The sequence below is a fragment of the Cydia fagiglandana genome, chromosome Z, assembly GCF_963556715.1.
Source record: "Cydia fagiglandana chromosome Z, ilCydFagi1.1, whole genome shotgun sequence".
Classification (NCBI taxonomy): domain Eukaryota; kingdom Metazoa; phylum Arthropoda; class Insecta; order Lepidoptera; family Tortricidae; genus Cydia; species Cydia fagiglandana.
Genome location: NC_085959.1, coordinates 7,205,116 through 7,229,605, shown reverse-complemented (window position 1 = coordinate 7,229,605; position 24,490 = coordinate 7,205,116). Strand labels below are relative to the sequence as shown.

At 36.2% G+C, this 24,490-nt stretch overlaps 1 protein-coding gene across 1 annotated transcript in view; it reads right to left on the bottom strand.

Annotated features, from left to right (window-relative positions):
* The window catches only part of LOC134679277 (titin homolog), a 96,871-nt gene that overhangs the window by 39,914 nt on the left and 32,467 nt on the right, over positions 1–24,490 (bottom strand). The window contains exons 11-19 of the mRNA XM_063538172.1: positions 18,406–24,051; positions 17,493–17,831; positions 16,334–17,209; positions 14,199–15,470; positions 13,041–13,718; positions 11,684–12,544; positions 2,802–10,874; positions 851–1,198; positions 342–677 (exon numbers count right to left, since the gene is read on the bottom strand). Coding sequence (XP_063394242.1) covers positions 342–677; positions 851–1,198; positions 2,802–10,874; positions 11,684–12,544; positions 13,041–13,718; positions 14,199–15,470; positions 16,334–17,209; positions 17,493–17,831; positions 18,406–24,051 — 18,429 coding nt within the window. The remainder of the gene's footprint in view (positions 1–341; positions 678–850; positions 1,199–2,801; positions 10,875–11,683; positions 12,545–13,040; positions 13,719–14,198; positions 15,471–16,333; positions 17,210–17,492; positions 17,832–18,405; positions 24,052–24,490) is intronic.

The following is a 24,490-nucleotide window of genomic DNA, read 5'->3' as shown; positions in this document are numbered from 1 at the left end:
CCAGTTTAATTACACCTGAGGCGCCAAACAATGATCCACTAGCAATAATCTGAATGAGAAATAAAACACAAACGAAAGAGAGAAAATGTGTGACTCTATGTAAATTTTGATGAGTTTTGTTATAGGCATTACCTATAAGCTTAATTAAATATGCAATCAACGGTAGTCAGCTGCAAATATAAATGGGTTTTAATTCGTCACGTTCAAGTAAAAATTGGTATGATTAACCATCTCTCCCCTACTACAAGCCTATTTTTAACAGATAAATTTGTAGTACTACACAAAAGATGTATAAAGAAAGATTTTGGACAGCTACTAGTTCAATTTATATATGAAAATACCTGTGATATCCTCTGTAGCACTCATGTTATTAACCAACAATTGTAATGTTGCACAAGCTTCTTGCAACAGCTCTGGTGGACTGTCCTCAGTGATCTGCAGTTGGACACTCCTCACACTGCACTCTAAGTCCTCTAGAGTTTCATTGAGCGTGTCATTTGATGCACCATCGTAATCTCTCTTCAGCTTAATGATAACGGTTTGGATCTCGTCGAGATTATCACGTAATGATTCTGTGTCGTCTGAAGATCGCTCCGTGGTTCCGATCTTGTCGGTGACCTCTTGGAGCAAAGTTTCGAGGTGGTGCATTGATTCTCCTGCCAATTCTGTCGTTGGTTCTGTAAAATCAAAAATATTTTTCTAGTAAAAACTTAATGATTAGTTTGATTAAATCAGGTTTCAACTTGATGCTCGAGTTGATGAAATATCCTTCAATTTAAAATTTATAAGACTGTTTTGCTTATGAAAACGCATTATTACAGCATTAATTTAAAAAAATCTGATCACTAACCTGTAATAGTTGCTCTAACCAAATCATCTTGTAAATGTGTTACAACTTCGCTTATTTTGGCCCATTCATTTACATCCAGATTTTGAACAATATTCTCAGTATTTTCTACAACAATAGCTTGAAAAGCTTCTAATGCTCCTTGAAGTTTTTCGACCAATTTAGCCTGTTCTATTGACACTTCTTCCGTTTTAACTTTCTCAACTTCAATGAAACTGTCTTTTAATTCATTCGCAACCGCTATTGACTCTTTGAGTTCACTGACATCAATGACTTTCGATAAAACCTCGACGGTTTCAGCAATAGAAGCTGAAGTTAGCTCGTCTATGTGTTGAACAAGAGTGGCCGTTTCTGAAAGATAATAGGTAACAGAATATTTTTTGGAGAATATACAATAATCATATGTAAGATTCGTAGTAGTTTGTAGCACCATGTTACGCAAACATAAGGGCCGGTTGCACCAAACCATCCGCATTAACCATCAGTAAAACGGTCCCTAAATTTTATTCTATGAAAAATTTCATGGTTCACTGTTGAGTGGCGTTGATCCATACTCCATAGGTATGTCAATTGTGGTTCAAGTGCAACTGGCCCTAATTCTCCAGTATGTATTATGCTACCAACATTTTGACTTCCGTTGCGATACGACTTACCTTAATAATTGTATCTTAAGCGTGTTAAAATTATTATGACTATTCATTGATTAAGTAAATATAAGTTTACAGCTAATTCAACTGGTTATTTACACATGCAAGTATACAACTAAAATTAAATATGTAACTGTGAAAAGACATTAAATTGATTCCGAACGACCGTCATATCATAAAGCGAGTCGCTTAACTTCAAACTCGGGTAAATCCATCTGTCAGATTAGTATTAAGAAAAGGTAATAGGGTAGATATATAGTGAGAGGGCCGAATGATTGCCCCGAGTTTGAGAAAATATAAAACATTGAAAAGTAGTATTCAATAAAAGAGAACATGTTGTGCAATGTTTGATACTAGTAAACCACGATTTATCACATTAATGTTTGTAATTAATTGTCTTCATGTACTCGTAAGTTCTCAGGACACTTAAAAGTAACCAGTAGGTATTCTGATTCTATGCCTGTTTCTGTTACAAAATTATTTAGTGTAGTGTGGTGTACACATTATTTGAAATAATTATGTTCTGAGTGCATGTTTACATTTACAATCTCTATCATGTTTCAAAAATATCTTATCTTTCTATTATAGTCTTCTGTGTTCAGAAGGTATTTATTACCCAACTGTGCGACGCTAAGGAGGGTAATGTGTTTTAACAGTAAGTATCTGCGTAAATAACAATATACATATTGAAGTGTCGATGTATAAAAACGAAAATATGTCAACGATAAGATTTAATTTATTTGGCTGCTTCAAGGAATCCTTCATATTACCTATATATTAGTGGACGTTTTTGCGCATACCTAATTTGGTGAGGTAAGAATGTAAAAACTATGCATTTAGTGGTTCTTTGTTATAGCTACATTTATTTCGTTATTATTGTTAATATAAATAATATATTAAGCTAAGGCCAAATTATGACAATGCCAATGTTAAATTAAACATTTTTGTGTTAATTTAGAATTTAGATACTACAGTGACACAATATACAATATTTAAAAATGTTATCATTTGGCTTTGGAACCGATTTTTTTAAATAATCTATCTAATGTAACTTAATTTGCAATAATATTGTTTGTATTACCTATTTAAAAAATAAACAAAAAATTGTATTCATACGAGTACACTAATAGAAAATCTATATAGAAATTGACTGTAGCTTGACGTACTTTTTTTAAATACTTGAATTCAATTATAACTCTTAATAAAATAATATATGTTTCCAAAGCCAAAATAAGCTGCTTGTTTTACGTTACAACATTGACCTTTTTGTTAAGTATATAGCAAAACTGACTTTTGAAATTATTTACCAATTGGTTTTTGGATATCCTCTTCTGACCTAGTTTCACTGATTTCAACCGGTACAGTTAATTCCTGTTGAAAATCACCGGTTTTCAAAGTGTCTGTTATTGGTTGTGAGTTGGTTACTGATTCTAATGGTTCCTCAGTAACTTTTGCCGCAGCCGCGCTACTAGTATCTACATTCGAAGTATCATTGGCATCAATTTTAGTCTCGCTGTCAGCTTGTTGTTTGTCAAGACTCTCTCCTGTGACTACTGCCGTTTCAGGGATATCTAAATCTAGCACTAATTGTTCTTCGATAGGTTCTAAGACGGATAGTGTTTTCTTAATAGACACCTTTTCAAACGTATCTGTTGACGTAATTATGGCGTTAGATGCTTCTATATCATCAAATTTTTCTATATCCGTTGTGGATTGTAATACAGTGGGTGATTCAACTACAATTTGCTTTTCGTTTATGTTGCTAGCTACAAGAGTCTGGGCTTCAACTTCAGTCACATTTTCTACCAGACTCATAGTTGTTTCTAGAACATCTAGAGTTTCCGGTGCAACTATATACTCCGACTCTATAGGAGATTTCAAAACAGGTGTGGAGTCTATCACAGCCGATGTCTCTTCAGAAACTTTTTGTAGTACATCCGTTGCCGTTTCTGTAATATGACATGCTTGCTCAACAGCTTCTTGTATCAAATTAGTAACAGATTGTTTGATATCACATATATCTTCATCTGTCAATTCATTGCCTAAGACAGGATCTAAGATAGAAGGAGTTTCATTGATAGAGACATTTTCTATCAAATCAAGTGATGTTTCTACCACATTAGGTAGTTCTAATAAAGCATTTTTTTCCATATCAGTAACTGATTGTAAAATAGTGGGTGATTCAACAATAATCTGTTCCATTTTGATATTGTCATCAGTAACACTTTGGGATTCAACTAAAACAACATTTTCTGGCATATTAGATGTTGTTTCCAAGACTTCTGGAATCTCCATAACAATTTCGTTGGTTACTATAGGAGACTGTAAAATGGGAACTGAGGTTGTTAATACTTGTTCTGCATCAGAAGGTATGTCCATCAGAGTTGGTGGTTCGATTACTGAAAGTTTTTCTTGAAGATTTGTTGATGTTTCCGTAATTTCAGATACTTTTTCGGCGGCTTCTTGAATTGAATCCTGAACAGTTTGTTTGACATCAGATAATTCGCCATCATTCACTAGTTCTTCTACAACTGAATGTACCATCGTCGGAGTTTCTGTAATAGTAGCCTGCATCAAAGCAGTGTTTACTTCAATAGCATCAGTAGTTTTAGTAATATCCAATGTTTCCAAATCACTTACAGATTCTAATACAGTGGATGTATCTGCTGTGGTCTGTTCTGTAACTAAACTGCTTTCCGTGGTATTGGGCGTCTCCATCAACGACACGTTATCCAATAATTCATCCGTTGTTTCTAAAACAGCTGTTTCTATTACGGTTACTTTATCTGTATCCATAGAAGGTTCTGCTACATCTGAATGTACCATAGTTGGGGTTTCTGTAATAGTAGCCTGATTCAAATCGGAGCTTGCTTCAACAGCATCAGTTGTTTCAGTCACGTCCAATTTTTCCAAATCACTTACAGATTCTAATACAGTAGGTGTATCTACTATAGTCGGCTCTGTAATTAAACTGCTTTCCGTGGTATTGGGCGGCTCTATCAACGACACGTTATCTACCAATTCATCCGTTGTTTCTAAAGCAGCTGTTTCTATTACGGTTACTTTATCTGTATCCATAGTAGGTTCTGATACATCGGAATGTACCATAGTAGGGGTTTCTGTAATAGTAGCTTGATTCAAATCGGAGCTTGCTTCAACAGCATCAGTTGTTTCTGTCACGTCCAATTTTTGCAAATCACTTACAGATTCTAATACAGTAGGTGTATCTACTATAGTCGGCTCTGCAATTAAGCTGCTTTCCGTGGTATTGGGCGTCTCTATCAACGACACGTTATCTACCAATTCATCCGTTGTTTCTAAAACAGCTGTTTCTATTACGGTTTCTTTATCTGTGTCCATAGAAGGTTCTGCTACATCTGAATGTACCATAGTAGGGGTTTCTGTAATAGTAGCCTGATTCAAATCGTAGCTTGCTTCAACAGCATCAGTTGTTTCAGTCACGTCCAATTTTTCCAAATCACTTACAGATTCTAATACAGTAGGTGTATCTACTATAGTCGGCTCTGTAATGAAACTGCTTTCCGTGGTATTGGGCGTCTCTATCAACGACACGTCATCTACCAATTCATCCGTTGTTTCTAGAGCAGCTGTTTCTATTACGGTTTCTTTGTCTGTATCCATTGTAGGTTCTGCTACATCTGAATGTACCATAGTCGAGATTTCTGTAATAGTAGCCTGATTCAAATCGGAGCTTGCTTCAACAGCATCAGTTGTTTCTGTCGCGTCCAATTTTTCCAAATCACTTACAGATTCTAATACAGTAGGTGTATCTACTATAGTTGTTTCTGTAACTAAACTGATTTCCGTGGCATTGGGCGTCTCCATCAACGACACGTTATCCAATAATTCATCCGTTGTTTCTAAAACAGCTGTTTCTATTACGGTTACTTTATCTGTATCCATAGAAGGTTCTGCTACATCTGAATGTACCATAGTCGAAGTTTCTGTAATAGTAGCCTGATTCAAATCGGAGCTTGCTTCAACAGCATCAGTTGTTTCAGTCACGTCCATTTTTTCCAAATCACTTACAGATTCTAATACAGTAGGTGTATCTACTATAGTCGGTTCTGTAATTAAGCTGCTTTCCGTGGTATTGAGCGTCTCCATCAACGACACGTTATCTACCAATTCATCCGTTGTTTCTAAAGCAGCTGTTTCTATTACGGTTACTTTATCTGTGTCCATAGTAGGTTCTGATACATCGGAATGTACCATAGTAGGGGTTTCTGTAATAGTAGCTTGATTCAAATCGGAGCTTGCTTCAACAGCATCAATTGTTTCTGTCACGTCCAATTTTTGCAAATCACTTACAGATTCTAATACAGTAGGTGTATCTACTATAGTCGGCTCTGCAATTAAGCTGCTTTCCGTGGTATTGAGCGTCTCTATCAACGACACGTTATCTACCAATTCATCCGTTGTTTCTAAAACAGCTGTTTCTACTACGGTTACTTTATCTGAATCCATAGTAGGTTCTGCTACATCCGAATGTACCATAGTAGGGGTTTCTGTAATAGTAGCCTGATTCAAATCGGAGCTTGCTTCAACAGCATCAGTTGTTTCAGTCACGTCCAATTTTTCCAAATCACTTACAGATTCTAATACAGTAGGTGTATCTACTATAGTCGGTTCTGTAACTAAACTGCTTTCCGTGGTATTGGGCGTCTCTATTAACGACACGTTATCTACCAATTCATCCGTTGTTTCTAAAACAGCTGTTTCTACTACGGTTACTTTATCTGAATCCATAGTAGGTTCTGCTACATCCGAATGTACCATAGTAGGGGTTTCTGTAATAGTAGCCTGATTCAAATCGGAGCTTGCTTCAACAGCATTAGTTGTTTCTGTCGCGTCCAATTTTTCCAAATCACTTACTGATTCTAATACAGTAGGTGTATCTACTATAGTCGTTTCTGTAACTAAACTGATTTCCGTGGCATTGGGCGACTCCATCAACGACACGTTATCCAATAATTCATCCGTTGTTTCTAAAACAGCTGTTTCTATTACGGTTACTTTATCTGTATCCACTGTAGGTTCTACCACATCTGAATGTACCATAGTCGAGGTTTCTGTAATAGTAGCCTGATTCAAATCGTAGCTTGCTTCAACAGCATCAGTTGTTTCAGTCACGTCCATTTTTTCCAAATCACTTACAGATTCTAATACAGTAGGTGTATCTACTATAGTCGGTTCTGTAATTAAGCTGCTTTCCGTGGTATTGAGCGTCTCCATCAACGACACGTTATCCACCAATTCATCCGTTGTTTCTAAAACAGATGTTTCTATTAAGGTTTCTTTATCTGTATCCATAGTAGGTTCTGCTACATCTAAATGTACCTTAGTCGGGGTTTCTGTAATAGTAGCCTGATTCAAGTCGGAGCTTGCTTCAACAGCATCAGTTGTTTCAGTCACGTCCATTTTTTCCAAATCACTTACAGATTCTAATACAGTAGGTGTATCTACTATAGTCGGTTCTGTAATTAAGCTGCTTTCCGTGGTATTGAGCGTCTCCATCAACGACACGTTATCCACCAATTCATCCGTTGTTTCTAAAACAGATGTTTCTATTAAGGTTTCTTTATCTGTATCCATAGTAGGTTCTGCTACATCTAAATGTACCTTAGTCGGGGTTTCTGTAATAGTAGCCTGATTCAAGTCGGAGCTTGCTTCAACAGCATCAGTTGTTTCAGTCACGTCCAATTTTTCCAAATCACTTACAGATTCTAATACAGTAGGTGTATCTACTATAGTCGGTTCTGTAACTAAACTGCTTTTCGTGGTATTGGGCGTCTCTATTAACGACACGTTATCTACCAATTCATCCTTTGTTTCTAAAACAGCTGTTTCTACTACGGTTACTTTATCTGAATCCATAGTAGGTTCTACTACATCCGAATGTACCATAGTAGAGGTTTCTGTAATAGTAGCCTGATTTAAATCGGAGCTTGCTTCAACAGCATCAGTTGTTTCTGTCACGTCCAATTTTTCCAAATCACTTACAGATTCTAATACAGTAGGTGTATCTACTATAGTCGGTTCTGTAATTAAGCTGCTTTCCGTGGTATTGAGCGTCTCCATCAACGGCACGTTATCCACCAATTCATCCGTTGTTTCTAAAACAGATGTTTCTACTACGGTTACTTTATCTGAATCCATAGTAGGTTCTGCTACATCCGAATGTACCATAGTAGGGGTTTCTGTAATAGTAGCCTGATTCAAATCGGAGCTTGCTTCAACAGCATCAGTTGTTTCTGTCGCGTCCAATTTTTCCAAATCACTTACTGATTCTAATACAGTAGGTGTATCTACTATAGTCGGTTCTGTAATTAAGCTGCTTTCCGTGGTATTGAGCGTCTCCATCAACGACACGTTATCCACCAATTCATCCGTTGTTTCTAAAACAGATGTTTCTATTAAGGTTTCTTTATCTGTATCCATAGTAGGTTCTGCTACATCTAAATGTACCTTAGTCGGGGTTTCTGTAATAGTAGCCTGATTCAAGGCGGAGCTTGCTTCAACAGCATCAGTTGTTTCAGTCACGTCCAATTTTTCCAAATCACTTACAGATTCTAATACAGTAGGTGTATCTACTATAGTCGGTTCTGTAACTAAACTGCTTTCCGTGGTATTGGGCGTCTCTATTAACGACACGTTATCTACCAATTCATCCTTTGTTTCTAAAACAGCTGTTTCTACTACGGTTACTTTATCTGAATCCATAGTAGGTTCTACTACATCCGAATGTACCATAGTAGAGGTTTCTGTAATAGTAGCCTGATTTAAATCGGAGCTTACTTCAACAGCATCAGTTGTTTCTGTCACGTCCAATTTTTCCAAATCACTTACAGATTCTAATACAGTAGGTGTATCTACTATAGTCGGTTCTGTAACTAAACTGCTTTCCGTGGTATTGGGCGTCTCTATTAACGACACGTTATCTACCAATTCATCCTTTGTTTCTAAAACAGCTGTTTCTATTACGGTTTCTTTATCTGTATCCATTGTAGGTTCTGCTACATCCGAATGTACCATAGTAGGGGTTTCTGTAATAGTAGCCTGATTTAAATCGGAGCTTGCTTCAACAGCATCAGTTGTTTCTGTCACGTCCAATTTTTCCAAATCACTTACAGATTCTAATACAGTAGGTGTATCTACTATAGTCGGTTCTGTAACTAAACTGCTTTCCGTGGTATTGGGCGTCTCCATCAACGATACGTTATCCACCAATTCATCCGTTGTGTCTAAAAGAGCTGTTTCTATTAGAGTTTCTTTATCTGAATCCATAGTAGGTTCTGCTACATCCGAATGTACCATAGTAGGGGTTTCTGTAATAGTAGCCTGATTCAAATCGGAGCTTGCTTCAACAGCATCAGTTGTTTCTATCACGTCCAATTTTTGCAAATCACTTACTGATTCTAATACAGTAGGTGTATCTACTATAGTCGGTTCTGTAACTAAACTGCTTTCCGTGGTATTGGGCGTCTCTATTAACGACACGTTATCTACCAATTCATCCGTTGTTTCTAAAACAGCTGTTTCTATTACGGTTTCTTTATCTTTATCCATAGTAGGTTCTTCTACATCTGAATGTACCATAGGCGGGGTTTCTGTAATTGTTGTTTCTAAAATATCGGGCGTTTCTATTACTAATTCTTCAGAATGTTTAACTGATAGTTCTTGGCCTGTTATATTTGTAAGTCCTGTGGTACATAAACTTTCTGACAATTCTGTGGCCATTTCGGTTATTTCACATGTACTTATTTCTGCTTGTAACTCGATATTAGCAGCAGTTTGTATAACGTCAGGTAATTCGACCAACGCTTCTTCTTTATTAAACGAATTTTCTATAACAGTTGACTCTACCAAATGGTCTTTCTCGGGAATATCCTTAGTAGTTTCTAAAATATCAGGCGTTTCTGCAATAGCTACGTGAACTATATCTAAAGTAGCCAAATCTGCTGTTTTTTCCTCTTCTTTTATAATACCAGTTGTTTGTAAGATGTTTACAGATTCCGCCGCAACTTGCTCTGTAACAACTGAGACAGCGGGCTCTTCTAATACTGTAGAGGATTCAATCTCATCTTTAGCAATCGCAGTTTCTGTAGCTGTGGGTATTAAAGCTGTAATTTCTTCTGAAATAGCGGTTGAAGCTTCCAAGATTGTTGGACTTAACACGCAAGCATTTGTTTCAATGTAAGGCTCTAAAACTACTGTAGATATATCTAAGTCTTCTTTTTTAGTGACAGATTCTAAAATTGTCGCTGTCTCAGTTACAACTTGTTCCGTTTGGTGTGGAGTTTCTGACACATTAGTTAACATATCTTTAGCAGCCATAAATTGTACCTCTGTAGCTGATTCCAAAATGGTTGGAGTTTCAATAATGACCTCATCTTTTTTGACTGAAGATTCCAATACTGTTGGTATTTCCATAGAAATAGCATCTTCAAATAAATCTGAAGTCGTGTCCAATGCCACAGGCGTTTCAATAGTTACATCTTTTTTCCCAACAATTGATTCTAATAGGGTAGGAGTTTCTATGACAATAGCATCTTCGAATAAGTCTGCGGCAGAATCTAAATCAATTGTAACGTTTGTAACTGCTTCTTCACAATATGTTTTATCTCCTACAGTTTTACTTTCAGTGTTTTCTTCAGCTGTAATACTAAGGCATTCTTGCACATTCACGTCAGATATGGGTTTATCTTTTTTAACCAAAACAATGGAAAGATCAGTATCAGTATCTATATCCTTTTCACTTTTTTCTAATTTAATATTCACTTCTGACAACAATTCTGACGCTTTATTAATATCCTCCATTGTAATCAAAGTTGTAGCGTATTCATCTGTTTGTTCTTTTGTAATAGATGTAAGTTTTAGATTTTCTAAGTCCAACTTTAAATTTGTAACGACAGCACTTAAGTTTTGCAAATCAGCCTTTTCTGCGATATTTTCTAGGACGTATGTTTCGATGACACTCAAAGCCATTTGAAGTTTCGTAGCAAGTTTTGTTATATCTGCAGTATTATTTGCAACAATACTTTTAGTCTGTACTAAAACATCTGTTTGGTCTTTTTGTAGTTTTACTACTTCAACATTTGTAACAGTTGCTTTATTTTCATTATCTTGATCATTATGTTCTGTTACAGAAGGGGCTTGTTTATCTTGATCAGATTTTATGTCAGTCAGTTCACAATATTTACCATGATCTTCTTCAACAGCATCGATATCCGAAATAATCATGATTAAATCGTATGCCGAATGTAACGATCCATCGACGATTTCAGTATCAATTGGTATAGATTGTAGTGTGTGTGTGATTTCGGTTGTGTATTCATTGAGGTGTTGCAAAAGTGTTTCTGAAATTAGAATGAAACAATATATTTTATTTAAAATAATCATAATGTAAAAAATATTGCTATTATATTAGTAGGAACATTATCAATGCATTATTTTGTAACTTATGATATAAATGAATATACGATCTTGATAAAATTAGCAGTTCGCAAAATTACGTAGGTACTCTAAATGTAAAAGCGAAAGTAAACTTCAGCAAGTTTGTTTCTTTTACGGTAAAATGTATGGAATGTTATAAATATTATAAGTATTACAACTTATTCAGTATTCACTTGTATGTGGTTTTAACATGGAAAAGGTAAAAAGATAGAGAATATTGAAAAGAGAGAAAAATATACTAGGATGACTAGGATGGATAATCCTTTTTTTTATGATTACGTAAAGTATTGAAACTAAAGTGTGTTAGGGAAATAGATCCAGTAGTGGCCAAGATACGAAGGGTGTCGTTTCAAGTAATAGAACAAACCTGTTGCAAGTTAGTTTGTCTAAGGAATGAGTTAATGAGGTTTACAGTACATATGGTGCTACTTTCCCACACTAGTGCGGGAAAAAGCACTTTCTGTGCCTATGTCTGTACTGTAAAACGTTGTACGATACACGTGCGAATAGGTAATTCCCAACTAGTGTTGATTTAAAACACTCCCGGTCGTGTTTTAATTTATCACCACTCGTTGCGAATTTCCTACTTTCCGCACTTGTATCTGAACTAACTATTGTAAGTCAATGTGGAATTAAAGATGATTCAGAAATAACTCGCACACTATGATTCTTTAGTATGTTAAGAATGACGATGTCAAGAAAAACAATTTACCAATTGGCATTTTCACTTTAGTTTCAGTTGTTTCATCTTTCATATCCTCAGTCTTTATTACGGTGGCTACACTTTCTTCCTGGACTTGACAAGTAATCGCACTAAGATTTGTGCCATTCACGCATGCTATACTTTCAATTGGCTGGCTTTCGTTTTGATCTTCGAGTTTTTGTAATTCTTCGTCCCTGATTGATTGTGTCAATATGGCCGCAAGTCTTTCTGTTGCTTCACCTACTGATGTTGTTAATAATTCTAGTGACGCTACTTGATCTAAGCTTTCAGCTTCACTTGCAGTAGGCACATTTTCAGAAATGTTGGCGACTTCGAGTACGCGTTGTTCCGATTTGGGTTGATCTTGAGAATTTAGTTGTTTCGATAAGTCATTTCTATCTAACTTATCAATATCTTTAGAAATTTGTTTTTCAGTAGAATCTTCAGATGTAGTTTCTCCTGAAATTTTGTCAACTACATGCGTTGCGGTAGAATTGTCTGTAGTTGTTTCAGATAAAACTAATTTGGCTTGTGATACTACTGATTCTAAATCATCGCTGAGGTGTGTTGCTAATTTAGCCAAATTAGATAAACCCTCTCCAAGATCCGATATTAGATCTTCTGTGGCATCATTAGTGTAAACTTGTAAAACTAGTAATGCATTTTGCAGTTTTTCAAGAACTTCTATTTTTTCTACAGTTTTCTTATCTAAATCTTGAATATTTTCAATATTATGGAAACTTTCCTGCACTTCTTTAGCGATTGTTATGGATTGTGTTATCGCCTCACTTTGTACAATATTTGATAATGTATGTAAAGTGTCTGACACGTTTTCAGACACATACTCGTTAATGTGTTGCATAAACGTTTCTGAAAATAATCATGTACAACTGTAAATATACATATTACACTTACAGTGATTAAACTTAGTACCGCTTAGCGTGTGAGTTAAGATTGATGGTTTAAAATATACTTGAAAGTAGTAAAAAAGTTTACTTTATGAACGTTTTTGTGGTAAACATAGTTTATGTATGATTTTGCAGTGTTTAAAATGGTGAATTAAATGGCTAAGCTGTTTCTAGCAAAAACACTAAACACCTTTAAAATACTGCAGTGCTTCACTCAAAATCATGGCAAATAATTATAGAGGGTTAGATATTTATTAGTGTTTGGTAGTAAAATCTATGCACTCGTTTCTCTCTACTTTGGGTTTGGTCGGGGTTGGGTTTTGTCGAGTTGTACCTCAGATACAAATAGGGTATTATATATTGTTCAGAGATATATAATATTATTTTAATAAAATATATTTTGCATGTATTAAAACTATTTCTAAAAGCGCGATGATTAAATATAGAACGTGATTTACCGAAATTAGGTTTAATTATTTCTTTGGTTTCCAAATCTTTTGCCATTTCTTTTTGTAATTCAGCTGTATGAATATCTGCCGATTTTTCTGGAATAATTTCACTTTGAGAATCTTTTGGCGGTCCAGGTAATTCTCCAGGTTTGATTTCGGTTTCACAAGCATCTGCTACAGGTTCATCATTGTCAACTGTCAGTTCTAGTATATTCTCAACTGAATAATCTGTTGTTGCAACGGTTTGTTCAGCAGATGCACACTCAGCCACAAATTCTTTATGTATTTGACTTTCTTCTCCAATATGAGGCACGGCTTGTTCATTTCCTTTCGTCTCGGTATCTTGTATTGCTACTTGTGATATTTTAATAATACCGTCCAAGTCAGATCTTAAAACGTCAGTAACTTTTGCTACTTTTTTAATTAATTCCTCTGTATTTACTCCATCTCCAATATTCTCAAGTGCACCAATTTCTATGCGGTTCAAGGCCTCCTTTAGTTCAATGGTTAACTTGATCTGTTGTTCGCCGATTTCGTTAACTACTTCCTTTTGATGCTTATCTTTGAGATCATGTTCCAATGATTTTGCCAGTGACAACGATTCTTCCAATTCTTTATTCAAAACGAAGACATCGACAGTCTTACAACTTTCGGCTATGAATTCATCTAAGTGTGTTACAAGTGTCTCTGAAAGTTGTTAATGGAATAAGAATAGTATATCCCTGGGTGAAAGTAGGAAAATGTTTTGATGAGTTACTACGACTACAAACAATTATAGACAACATAAGAGTAAGGCATTGCTAATTTTGTTTGAAGAGGTTTATACAAGATAACTAGCTTTTTTACAAATAATAAAAAAGTACTGCTAAGGGATGTAATCAAGGAATTGCCTGTCGAGGTAGTGGGTCGCAGCTTGACGAGGCCTGGCCTTCTTTGGGCTTGGCCAAGGCCAATCTCAGGCAATCCCTATTTCTTATTAGCTTTATTTATAATTATTTCTGAAATGTATAAAGATAGACATTGGGCACTTTGCGTGTTTGATACACCAACAAAATATTAGAATTTTCGAGCAGGTTGAGAGATACATATTATATATTGACAAGTTTTACTTAAGTGTAAAATGTAAAATTAGTCACAATACATTGATATTAGTGACGTTAATATTACCTATGGACGTTGCAAGCGCCAGATTATCTTCAACAGTAGATACATCCAGATCTCGTATGATTTCTTCCGTTGCTTCTACAACTTGGAGTTCTGGCAAAATTCTTGTATCTACTTCACGGGCTTCTATTACATCAGGTTTCTCGAGTCCCGCTTCCGTTACTTCTACAGGCTCAATAGTTTGCGGCTTTTTAACTTCTCTAGTTTCCATATCATGCACTTCATCGGGAGCAACTTCTGAAATTTCTGCAGCTTTAGAAGCTATTATTTTATCATCTGCGACTTCCACAAGAGTTGAAATGGCTTCTTGCACTTCTGAAATAGGCTCAACTGTGGAAATAGCACCAAGTTCTTGGGAGCTGTCTTCAACAGAAGTTATTTCTTTTTGTTCTTTTTGGCTGTCCATCGATGTTTCCAGTTTCAGTGATTCTGCTAAAACCTGTTCTTTTTCCTCAGTTATTTCAGGTGCAATTTCCTTTAATTCTAAGAAGGAAGTACTTCTTTCAGCAGATTGCTCTGGCTGGATGACTTCCTTGTTATCTACAACAGTGATAACTTTTTCCCCAGCGCTAGCCCTTTCGAATTGATTTTGTTCCGAATCAACAGTTGCAGTCAATTGTTCTGATGCAAATTCTGGTGAAACAAGCTCATATGTTTCAGTGGGTGGCTCCATCAAATTTACTTCAGCTGCGTGAGATTCAGTAATTTGATCTTTTTCTGGTCTTACCTCTCCCTCAACTTCTTTGATTATATGTTCCTGATCAACTACAGTTACGTCGATTTTATGTTCATCAACGTCCATTTGTTGGCTTTGTTCAATAGAGCTTTGATCTATTCTCTCAATGACTGACTTCTTACATACCACATCTTCTTTGGTCGTATCTTTAGATATTTCTTCTAAAATAGTTTCTTCTACTTCCTTACCAATTTCTTTACTTAGTTCTTCTTTAGTTAGCTCTGTTATTTCTTCTTGTTTTTCAATATCTTTTTGACATGAATCAATTACACTAGCTAAAGTTTCACATAAACGTATTGTAATATTAGATGATTGCTCACTGACGTCAGTTATTGACGCCGATACATGTTCCGTTTGTTTAATAACTAAATCATGTAGTTCTCTCATTAGTTCCACTTGTTCACTGATTTCAGCAATATTTAGAGTTTCACGCAATTCGTTAGCTATGTTAACGATTTTAGTTTTTTCATTTATGTCACCGGCTAGATTGGTTTGTTCCAAATCCTGAGTGAGATATTCATCGATGCGTTGCACAAGTTCTGTAATGGGAATACTTCCTGTAGTTTTGTTCCCATTTGCACACAGTTACTAAAGCTGAATTCAAAGGATGAAAAGTTCCGTGTGCGGATCATGGACATCACTGTCTCATTATCAAAAAATAAGAATAGGGCAAACATGTTAACAAACTATATCAAAAACTTAAATCATTTAAAAAAAAGGAAAAATGTATCATATACTAAATATGAAAATTCAAACACGCGACTAAATTAATATCTTTATACTGTAGGCCAATCAAATTTTTTTTTCTAGGAATAATTTTCCCAACAAGCTGGAAATTGTCTTTATTCCTTCATTTGGTTCTAAATTAGCGTAATCAGAATTTGCTCAATTCCAGGAGCTGTGGAAATATATTTTGTTTTTTTTTTCAGTTTTTGCTTGTAGATCAAAAACGGTACGTCCGACTTGGATTATACGAATTTAGGACCTAATGAAGGTATTAAAATGATTTCTAGTAATTCCTCAAAACGCTTGGATCTAATTTGATTGGCCTACTGGGTGGAGCGTGTAACAGAAGCAAATAATTGAAACATGGAGTGTAATCCTCAAACAATGTCACATTTATTCAATAACTTTTATAAATAATGAAGTCTTAAGACACCCTATATTTTTAATAATACCTTCAATGGAGGCTATCATCATTGTAATTTGACGTTGTTGGTCACGCTTTGAACATAACAAAATTTACATTGTGCCTTAGATAAACTTTAAAGTGTAATAAAAATCAAACACAAGTTATTTTAAAAGTCGTTGAGCAAATGTTGATCTGTTTGAGGAGTACAGCCTACATTTTAATTTTTTGCTCCTATTACAGGCTCCACCCAGTAAATAATGTGTAACTTACCAACTGCAGATACCACCGTTTTCTTTTCTTCTATGGCAGCTGCTTCTTTTTCTTCCTCAACTAATTTACCATTCTCAGGCTCTGTAACAAGTTGGTCAGTTTTACCTTCAATAATAATTGAAACACAAGTTTCAATTGTTGAAAGTTGTTCTGTCGTTATAATTTCGAAAATCTCACCAATCACTGGTGCTGGTTTTATTTCTTCAGCTGGGTCCAATTTTTGAGATACCTCTATTTCATCTGCCACTTGGGTCTTTTCTAATACTTCCTGTGAATCTTCTTCAACTTGACGAGCTTTTTCATTGTCAACTTGTTCCATAATCATTTCTTCAACTCCTTTAGCTTCATCTGATTGTTTTATTTCAGAAATAATAGCCGTCTCGGTTTTTACATCTTCAGTCACATTTGTTACAATTTGTTCGACTGGAAATTTACCTTCCCTTGTTTCCGTATCAGTTTTATTTGATTCGGCAGAAACTTCGATTGGTTTAGGTTCCTCGGCTTGAACTTCTGCCAGTGTGACTAAATCTTGTAACTGTTCAGCAGCTTGCTCGATTCGCAGTACAACCTGATTTTTAAGCTCAGGCTCTAACTCCTTTGTACTCTCTATAACTTGCACTTGGATAGACGTGAGCGCGTCTTTTAATTTTAAAGCTATAATAGCTTGTTGCATACTTATCTCTCTACTTTCTTCAATAAGCTCCTTCGTGGCATCCAGTTGTTCAACTTGACTACTGACTACACTTTCACGTAATTCATGAGCAAGTTTTGCAGATTCATTAACATTATCAATGTTCATGATGGTTGATATTTCTTCAACAATTTCAATGAGTTCGATACATTTGTCGACACTTTGGAGCAAGTCAGGAGTCTTATCTGCAAAATAAAATTTTAATATTTTATTGCAACGAGGGTCACTAAAATTAGGGTTTTAAATTTACTTTTGTAACCGCTCTGTAAAAATGATAGGATAGGACTGTTTTCATATCTTCAGTACAATGCTCGTAAAAAACGCGAAAAATGCCAAATTATATACAAAGCCAAATCTGTCAAAACGTTGTTTTCAGTTTTCAACGGTATAAAATCAGTTGAAAAAAGCTATTAGCGTATGTGTAGAAGCCGATCTCATTTTGCAAAGCAAACACACTTATGATTTTACCTTTTTTGGCTTCGTATTGTTCATTATCTACTTGTAAGTATTTCAACAGTTGGTATGTTGTCAAAAATACATCTTTCAATCTATCATCGTTATTTTTAGAACTTTCATTGAGCCAATCAAATTTTGAAAGTATTGTTATCAATTTGGATATGATCTCAGTTTTATTTTCAATCAATTTATTGTCATCTTTTGATTCAATGCATTTTATTTTTCGTGCAATATCAATTAATTCTTTGAAGTCAAGCCCAGTTATTGAAGTTAATACGTCGGTAAGATCGTTATTAATAGTCAAAAACCGATCTAAGGCGCATTCCAATGAGTCAATATTGGAATTTATATCTACAAAGTAAGTCAGTTTTGGCAATTAGAATAGTTGTTTTTAATGTAAAAAACGTTCGACAAGACAGTTAATTTAGCGGGTCGTTGTATGGAGACCCCCGCACTATTTCCTCGGCGGATGACAATAGTATTTATAGGGATATAGTATAGTTTTTTACCAATATATATTATATTAAAAAACATGGTGTTTGTGAGTAATTCACCAAAATATACATAGCTTAATATTATGGACTTAATATTACCCAGTCTATTTATTGTTTGCTCAGTTAATTGTCCAGTCACCTTTTTTACACGACACGAGTTGCGAATTACCTATTCGCACGTGTTTCGTACAACGTTTTACAGTACATATGGCCCGTTAAACTTTTGACATATGCACGAAAAGTGCTCTTTTACGCACTAGTGTGGGATAATAGGACCATATGTACTGTAAATAACTATTTTCTGACGAACGTTTTTAATATAACTAAGGTAGAAGTCATCACTAGCTACAAAGGACAAATTGGAAGATAGTTCAAGAGGTTTGTAATAGGAGATTTACCAATGATATTCATAAAATAATACGAGTACGTACCCTTTGCCGCTGCCTTACTCTCCGTCTCCAGCAACGTTTTCAAAGATTTTTCTATTTCCGCCATCGGCTTGGAAACCTTTTCCTTCTCTTCACTTGTAACATTTTCAATGGAATTTATACTGTCTTGTATTGTATGAATTTCTTTATCCAGTTCCAATATCATTGTCTTTTCAGCGCTATCGACTACAGTGCCCTCTGACACGTGCTGTTCTAACTGTTTTATATCTTGTTGTATTTCACCCATGGCTTGTGCAAATGATTCTGTTGAGGTTAGATCAACTGACACCACTTCATCTTCCATTCCAGTTGATACTTGCTCCTGTATATTCAGGAGTTGATGATGCAATGCTTGAAGAGGAGCCAACATCTCTGCTAGCACATTTTTTAAGGCTGTATCTTCGAATTTGTGTTCTTTTGTTTCTAGTTTGGACTCCGACATATTTTCTTGCAAAATATCAGAACACTCAGCGAGACACTTAAGGAGTATGAGCGTTTTACCCGTGCCTGTGGCATCCTTATAATCGTGGTGTTTCTGAATGCAGTCTAAAATTTTTTGTAATATTTCTCTAGATTCTACTGTGAGCTCAGACTTGGTTAGTATTTGTTCTTCTATAAATGTTTCTGCATCGTCCATCGCCGCCAGTAAAGCCTTATCTTCAACAACTGTTGCATTAAATTTAATTTCTTCATGGATGACAGTTTCGACTGTCTGCAGACAAGGCTTCGCAATCTCTATAATATTGACAAACCGTTGGGCTACATCTTCCAAAGATGTAAATTTACTGCTTGCAAGAATTTCACTCAGAACCTCTCTTGTAGCATCAAGCTTAGTAATAGGTGCCTTGAAAAGTAAATCAGATTGCGAATCAACTATCATAATGAGTGAATCTTTAACGCTGTTCAGGGATTCATTGCAATAGCCAAAAAATGTATTAAGAGAGTTACTAATATCTTCTGCTAGGTGGAGTTCATTTTGTTTTACTTTAAAATCGTTGATAGTTTGTTTTAAAGCATTAAATTCCTGCAATAGCCGTATGATCCTCTTATGGCTCAGCTTTTTAGTCAGCAAACACCGAAGCAGAGCAAACTCATTTTTACAGTTTTTGAAGAAGTCTTCTACCATCATCAAGTCGGCTACGGGTGTTTCATTACTTGAATCTTGAATAATACCGACAGCGCATTGCACTACATCATCCATTTGTATCAGTGCATCTGTTTCTATCTCAAGAGCTATCTGGGGCGAAGCGCACGACATATCGGAAGCTCTTGATAAATCAACAAAATCATATTCTTCTAAAACAGCTATGTTTCGTTCAACTTTATCTATAACTTGTATCAGGTTTGCTTCCTGGGCTAATTTTTCTGGCGCCTGAGATGTAAACTGAATAAGTTCTTCTTGTACGTTAATTACATTTTCATAAAGTTCTTGAGTAACTGATTTCACTTGTTCTATCTTTATTCCCTTAGACACGTCTGTCGCATCTAGTAAGTTGTTTACTGTCTCTTCAAGAGCAATAACCTCTTCTTTAACTGGTGCTTCAGTTGATATAGCCTTGGTATTTTCAATTATATCCTTCAGATGTTCACACACAGCGCGTAAACTTTCGACCTTATTTGATATTTCAATTGTTTTATCGGCAGTCTCCATCGCAGGGAATACGGCATGAATACATTTGTCGAGATTTTCTTTGAATTCTGCGATATTTTGAAAAACGGAATGTATTTTGTCTGATGCCAATTCAAGAATGTGTTCGTATATTGGTATATTAGTAACATCTAGTACAGACAAACATTGCTGTAAGTCTTGCATAGGTTCTGCAATTGCCATTAACTTCGACGTATTTAAGTGAGCCATTTCATCAGAAGTCTCCAAAATAACGGGATGCAAGATTTCTTGTATGCCAGAATGAAGCTCTCCTAAGCCTAACGCAACAGATTTTAAGCTTGAGTAATCGCTAACTTCGGATAATGTGTCCAAAGCATCAATTACATCAGGATTCTGTAAAACTGTGATGTGATCATTTAAAGACTGTAACGCTTGAGCTGTAGCAGAAGGTACAATGTCTTGGTGTAAAGAACTAACTGCATGCTCGGCGGTTGTTTCTGCAGCTTCAGGTAATACTAACCGGTCTGAAGGTAAAGTATCAGCAGTTGTTTTTATGCCCGATATGTCTTCTAGAGTCGACATTTCGTCAGCAATTTCTACGCCACCTTGTTCACGGATCATTACAATACAGCTGTGAAGATTTTGAACAGCATTTGCCATGTTCACACTTACTTCATATGGCGTCACATCTTCTCCGTATTGCGATATAACAACTTGCTGTAATGTCTCAAGTGTTGTGTGCAATTCATGTAAAGGTTCTGCAACTGTTACAAAGACTTCACTATTTTCTTTCAAGCTCTCAATATGTTCTACTATTGTTTGATTTATTACCATAATATTTTCATTAAGTTCACAGAGAGGCGTGGCTAAAGTCTGCACTACTGACTGCACATCTGACATCTCAGAAACATTTTCATCCTGTTCAACTTGTCCTGAAGCAATGGATGCTACGCTTCGCTTAAGCTCTTCTAAAACTGGACATACATTTTCTAGAACTGGTGTAATGGCGTCTTTTAGTTCTTGTGCACATTCAAGAGATTTAACTTTATTTATAGCTGCTATGGTGTGTTCTATACGCTCTAAAGCAACAACGGCTTTACCAGTTTCGTACGACGAAATATCTTGTGTAATAATATGTTCCGAGTCAATGTGTAAGCTGACTACATCAGCTTGATTAATAGCTTCTTGTATATTCACCAACACATCACTGATATTGCTCAATATAGCACAATTTAGCTCGGATTCAAATATATTATTAATAAAGTGATCTTGGACTATCCTCATCGTATTATTGAGACTTGCCAAAGACAATATGCTGTCCGAATCTATAGTTTTTATGGCTGCGTTTACTCTGTTAACAACATCACATATTTCTGTCAAAGAGAAATATTTCTTTGCTTCATTACTTTCAATTACATTTTCCAAAACTTTTGTTAAGTTTTTATGGAATACGTCCAAATGTAGCTTGACATCTGGTAAAGATTCAAGACGAGGTAAATTATTTTCTAATGCTATAAGTATTTGAGCCATTTTTTGTAAGACTTCCAGTTTATTGTCGCTTTGTAGGATATCGAATCTACCAACATTACTCTCTATTTTATCAATGTGTGTTGAAATCTCACTTAAATTCTGTTTTATAGATGTTAAAGACTGTTTCAAAACTAGCTTATCGTCTTCACTTCTTGTTTCCGTTGACAACTGTTCAAATGATATCCTCAGTTTTAGAACGGAATCCATAACTGTTTCAATTATTTCCGTATTGTACTTGTTTAACGAGGTCGTTGATTCTTTAACTGATAATGACTCTATCTGCTCTAAAGCTACTTGTAAGTCTTGTATCGAGGCAGACATGTCATTAAGTATTACTTCACTATTTTTTATTTTCGTTATATCAATCATTTTTCCACTTTCTGCACTCTCAGCTATGCAGAGTAAGGAGTTAACGGGGCTTCTTAACTCAAACACAGCTTTTTGAGTGTCTTTAAGGTGTTTTGCGTCTATTGATGTTTCTTCCGTCTTTATTTCACTTGCTTCGCTCAAAAGGTTTCTTGTTTTAATAGTATCTGATGAATACTTTACAACGTTTGTCATTTCTTTGGTTAAAGTTTGAATTTCTCTTATTACGCTTTCGTCTGCCTGTAGATAGTCTGTCAAGGTGACGGAGTTAATATCCGACATAACTTTTTGAAGTTCGTTTCCACAGGTCTCTATAAATGCCACACATGTTTTCTTTACTAGAGTCTTGTTTTCGCTTTCCACATCGATACATTTTTCAACTATTGTTAGGGATTGCTGTAAAGCTTTCATCGATTGAGGAAGATTGTTGAATATAGTAGTAGCTTCTTTAGCTTGTAGAGATTCCTTGGCAGCCTCTGATATACTGTGTATTTCAGATAAAGGGGTTATCAGACTGCTTATGATCTCTAAACTTCTTGAAGCTGTAGCAGCTGATGACATTAACTCTGATTTCAATATTATATCTCGTTCAATGATTTGTATATCATTAATAACCTTAGATATTGTTGAACTAACTTCAGTAACTTTGCTCTTGAATTCTTCATCCGTCATTTTAGGTTTGGGCTCTAAGTCTGCTCTTACTTGTAACAGCTCTTCTCTAGCCTTGCTATAAGATTTCTCGCTACCTGAGCTAGAGCGTCGAGAACCCCGACTACTTCGCCGTTCTCGCTTTGGCTTCATTACAGGGGTTTCCGTCTCAGCTCTTTTCTGTTCAGTTTCTTGTATTTCGGTCTTGATTTCTTTCATTTCAGATTTAACTTCCCTACCCTCTTCTACATCAAATTTATGTAGAATGGTCTTCGTTTCTGACGATTCTCTACCATCATCAATTGATCGTCGAGAAGATTTAGATTTATGTTTACCGTAACTTCGTGCGCTGGCAAAACTAGCCAAATCACTTTCAGACATAACTTGCGTATCATCATCTCTTTTATCTTCAGAGATTGATTGTTCTCGAGATAAACTGAAAAAATCTTCTCCACTTCTTAGAGAATCTGACTTCTTTCTAGTTGTCTTTTTAGGCACATCAGACTTTTCATCTGATAATAGAGCCATTGTTTTTTCTAAATAGTCTTCGCCTAAATCTGTGTCTAATGATAGTTGAGGTGCGCCATTTTCATCAGCTATTGAAATATCTTCTACATCGGCTTCCGTTCTTAAATCTTCTTCAGGCGATGCAAAGTATTCTGGAGACACATCAATTATGATAGCTTCCATGAGCAGATTGCCTGAAGTTGATGTTTCTTTTACAAACCTAAGCGGTGGCAGCTCGACTACATTATGTTCAGTAACATTTTCGGATAGCTGATCAGCATACATCTCGACTATTTGAAGTGCTTCTTCTTCAGTTAAATCCGGGGTCTCATACAACGATACGGAGACTTCTTTTCCATCAAACGAAAATGAAATCTCTCCTTTATCGTCAAGAGTTATATCTCCCACCGGGGTATCGTACATCTGCGAGGTTCGTTCTTCGTGTATCGTACTAAGCGACAAATTTCTTTGCAATGCTTGTTCGTCTGCTATTTTCTTCTTGGCCTTCATTGAGTCGTCGAAGCCGAGAAGCGAGGCGGAGCTGGCGGCGATTCCCATACAATTCTGCGCTTCACAAGTGTATGTTCCTAAACAACAAGTACCATCCTGTCCAGATATGATTCTGTGTATATCCCCAGGCTTCAGCTCTTCGCCGTCCTTATACCACTTGAGGACAGGTTGCGGTACACCAATGACCTTGCACTCTAAGTTCACAGCGCCTTCCTCAGAGAGAATAGCTTGAAGGTTCTCCAAGAATCTTGGTTTCTTAAAGTGTCTAGGGATGATCAGTTTTAGGAAGCAGGAGGTGACGCTGTGACCGAATTCGTTCATGGCGACGCACTTCCACTCGGCCTGGTCGAGGAACTCCAAGTTTTTGATGTCGAGGGTGAAGATGCCTCGGTCCTCCTTGGCGAGGTGGCAGCGGGGGGACTCGTCCACGGGCTGGTCGTCTCGGTACCACAGGACCGTCGGCTCGGGTGGAATGGCAACTGCAACAATGGCGATTTTTGAATTACCTCGCAAACTCCCAAACAGTCGTAAACACGGGTTTCAACACAGACCGTTACAGTCCCTGTGGTTGTTTGCCAAAAGTCAAAAAAACATTGTTAAAATAATTCAGCCTATATACTACCTACCTACTGCTGGGCCTCCCATGCACGAGAGGGCTTGAGCTATAATCCCCACGCTAGCCCACTGCGGATTGGGGACTTTACATACACCTTTTGAATTTCTTCGCAGATGTACAGTCAGCAGCGGAAGCTGCTAAGCGGGTCAGCCGGCCTAGCCAAGGGGACAATCGCTATCGCTTCGACAACGAAAAGCATTATGTCTCTCTATCACTCTTCCATATTAGTGCGACAGTGACAGTTGCGTTTCGATCGCTACGGAGCGTAAGCGATTGGCATTTTGGCTACGCGGCCAGGTGTT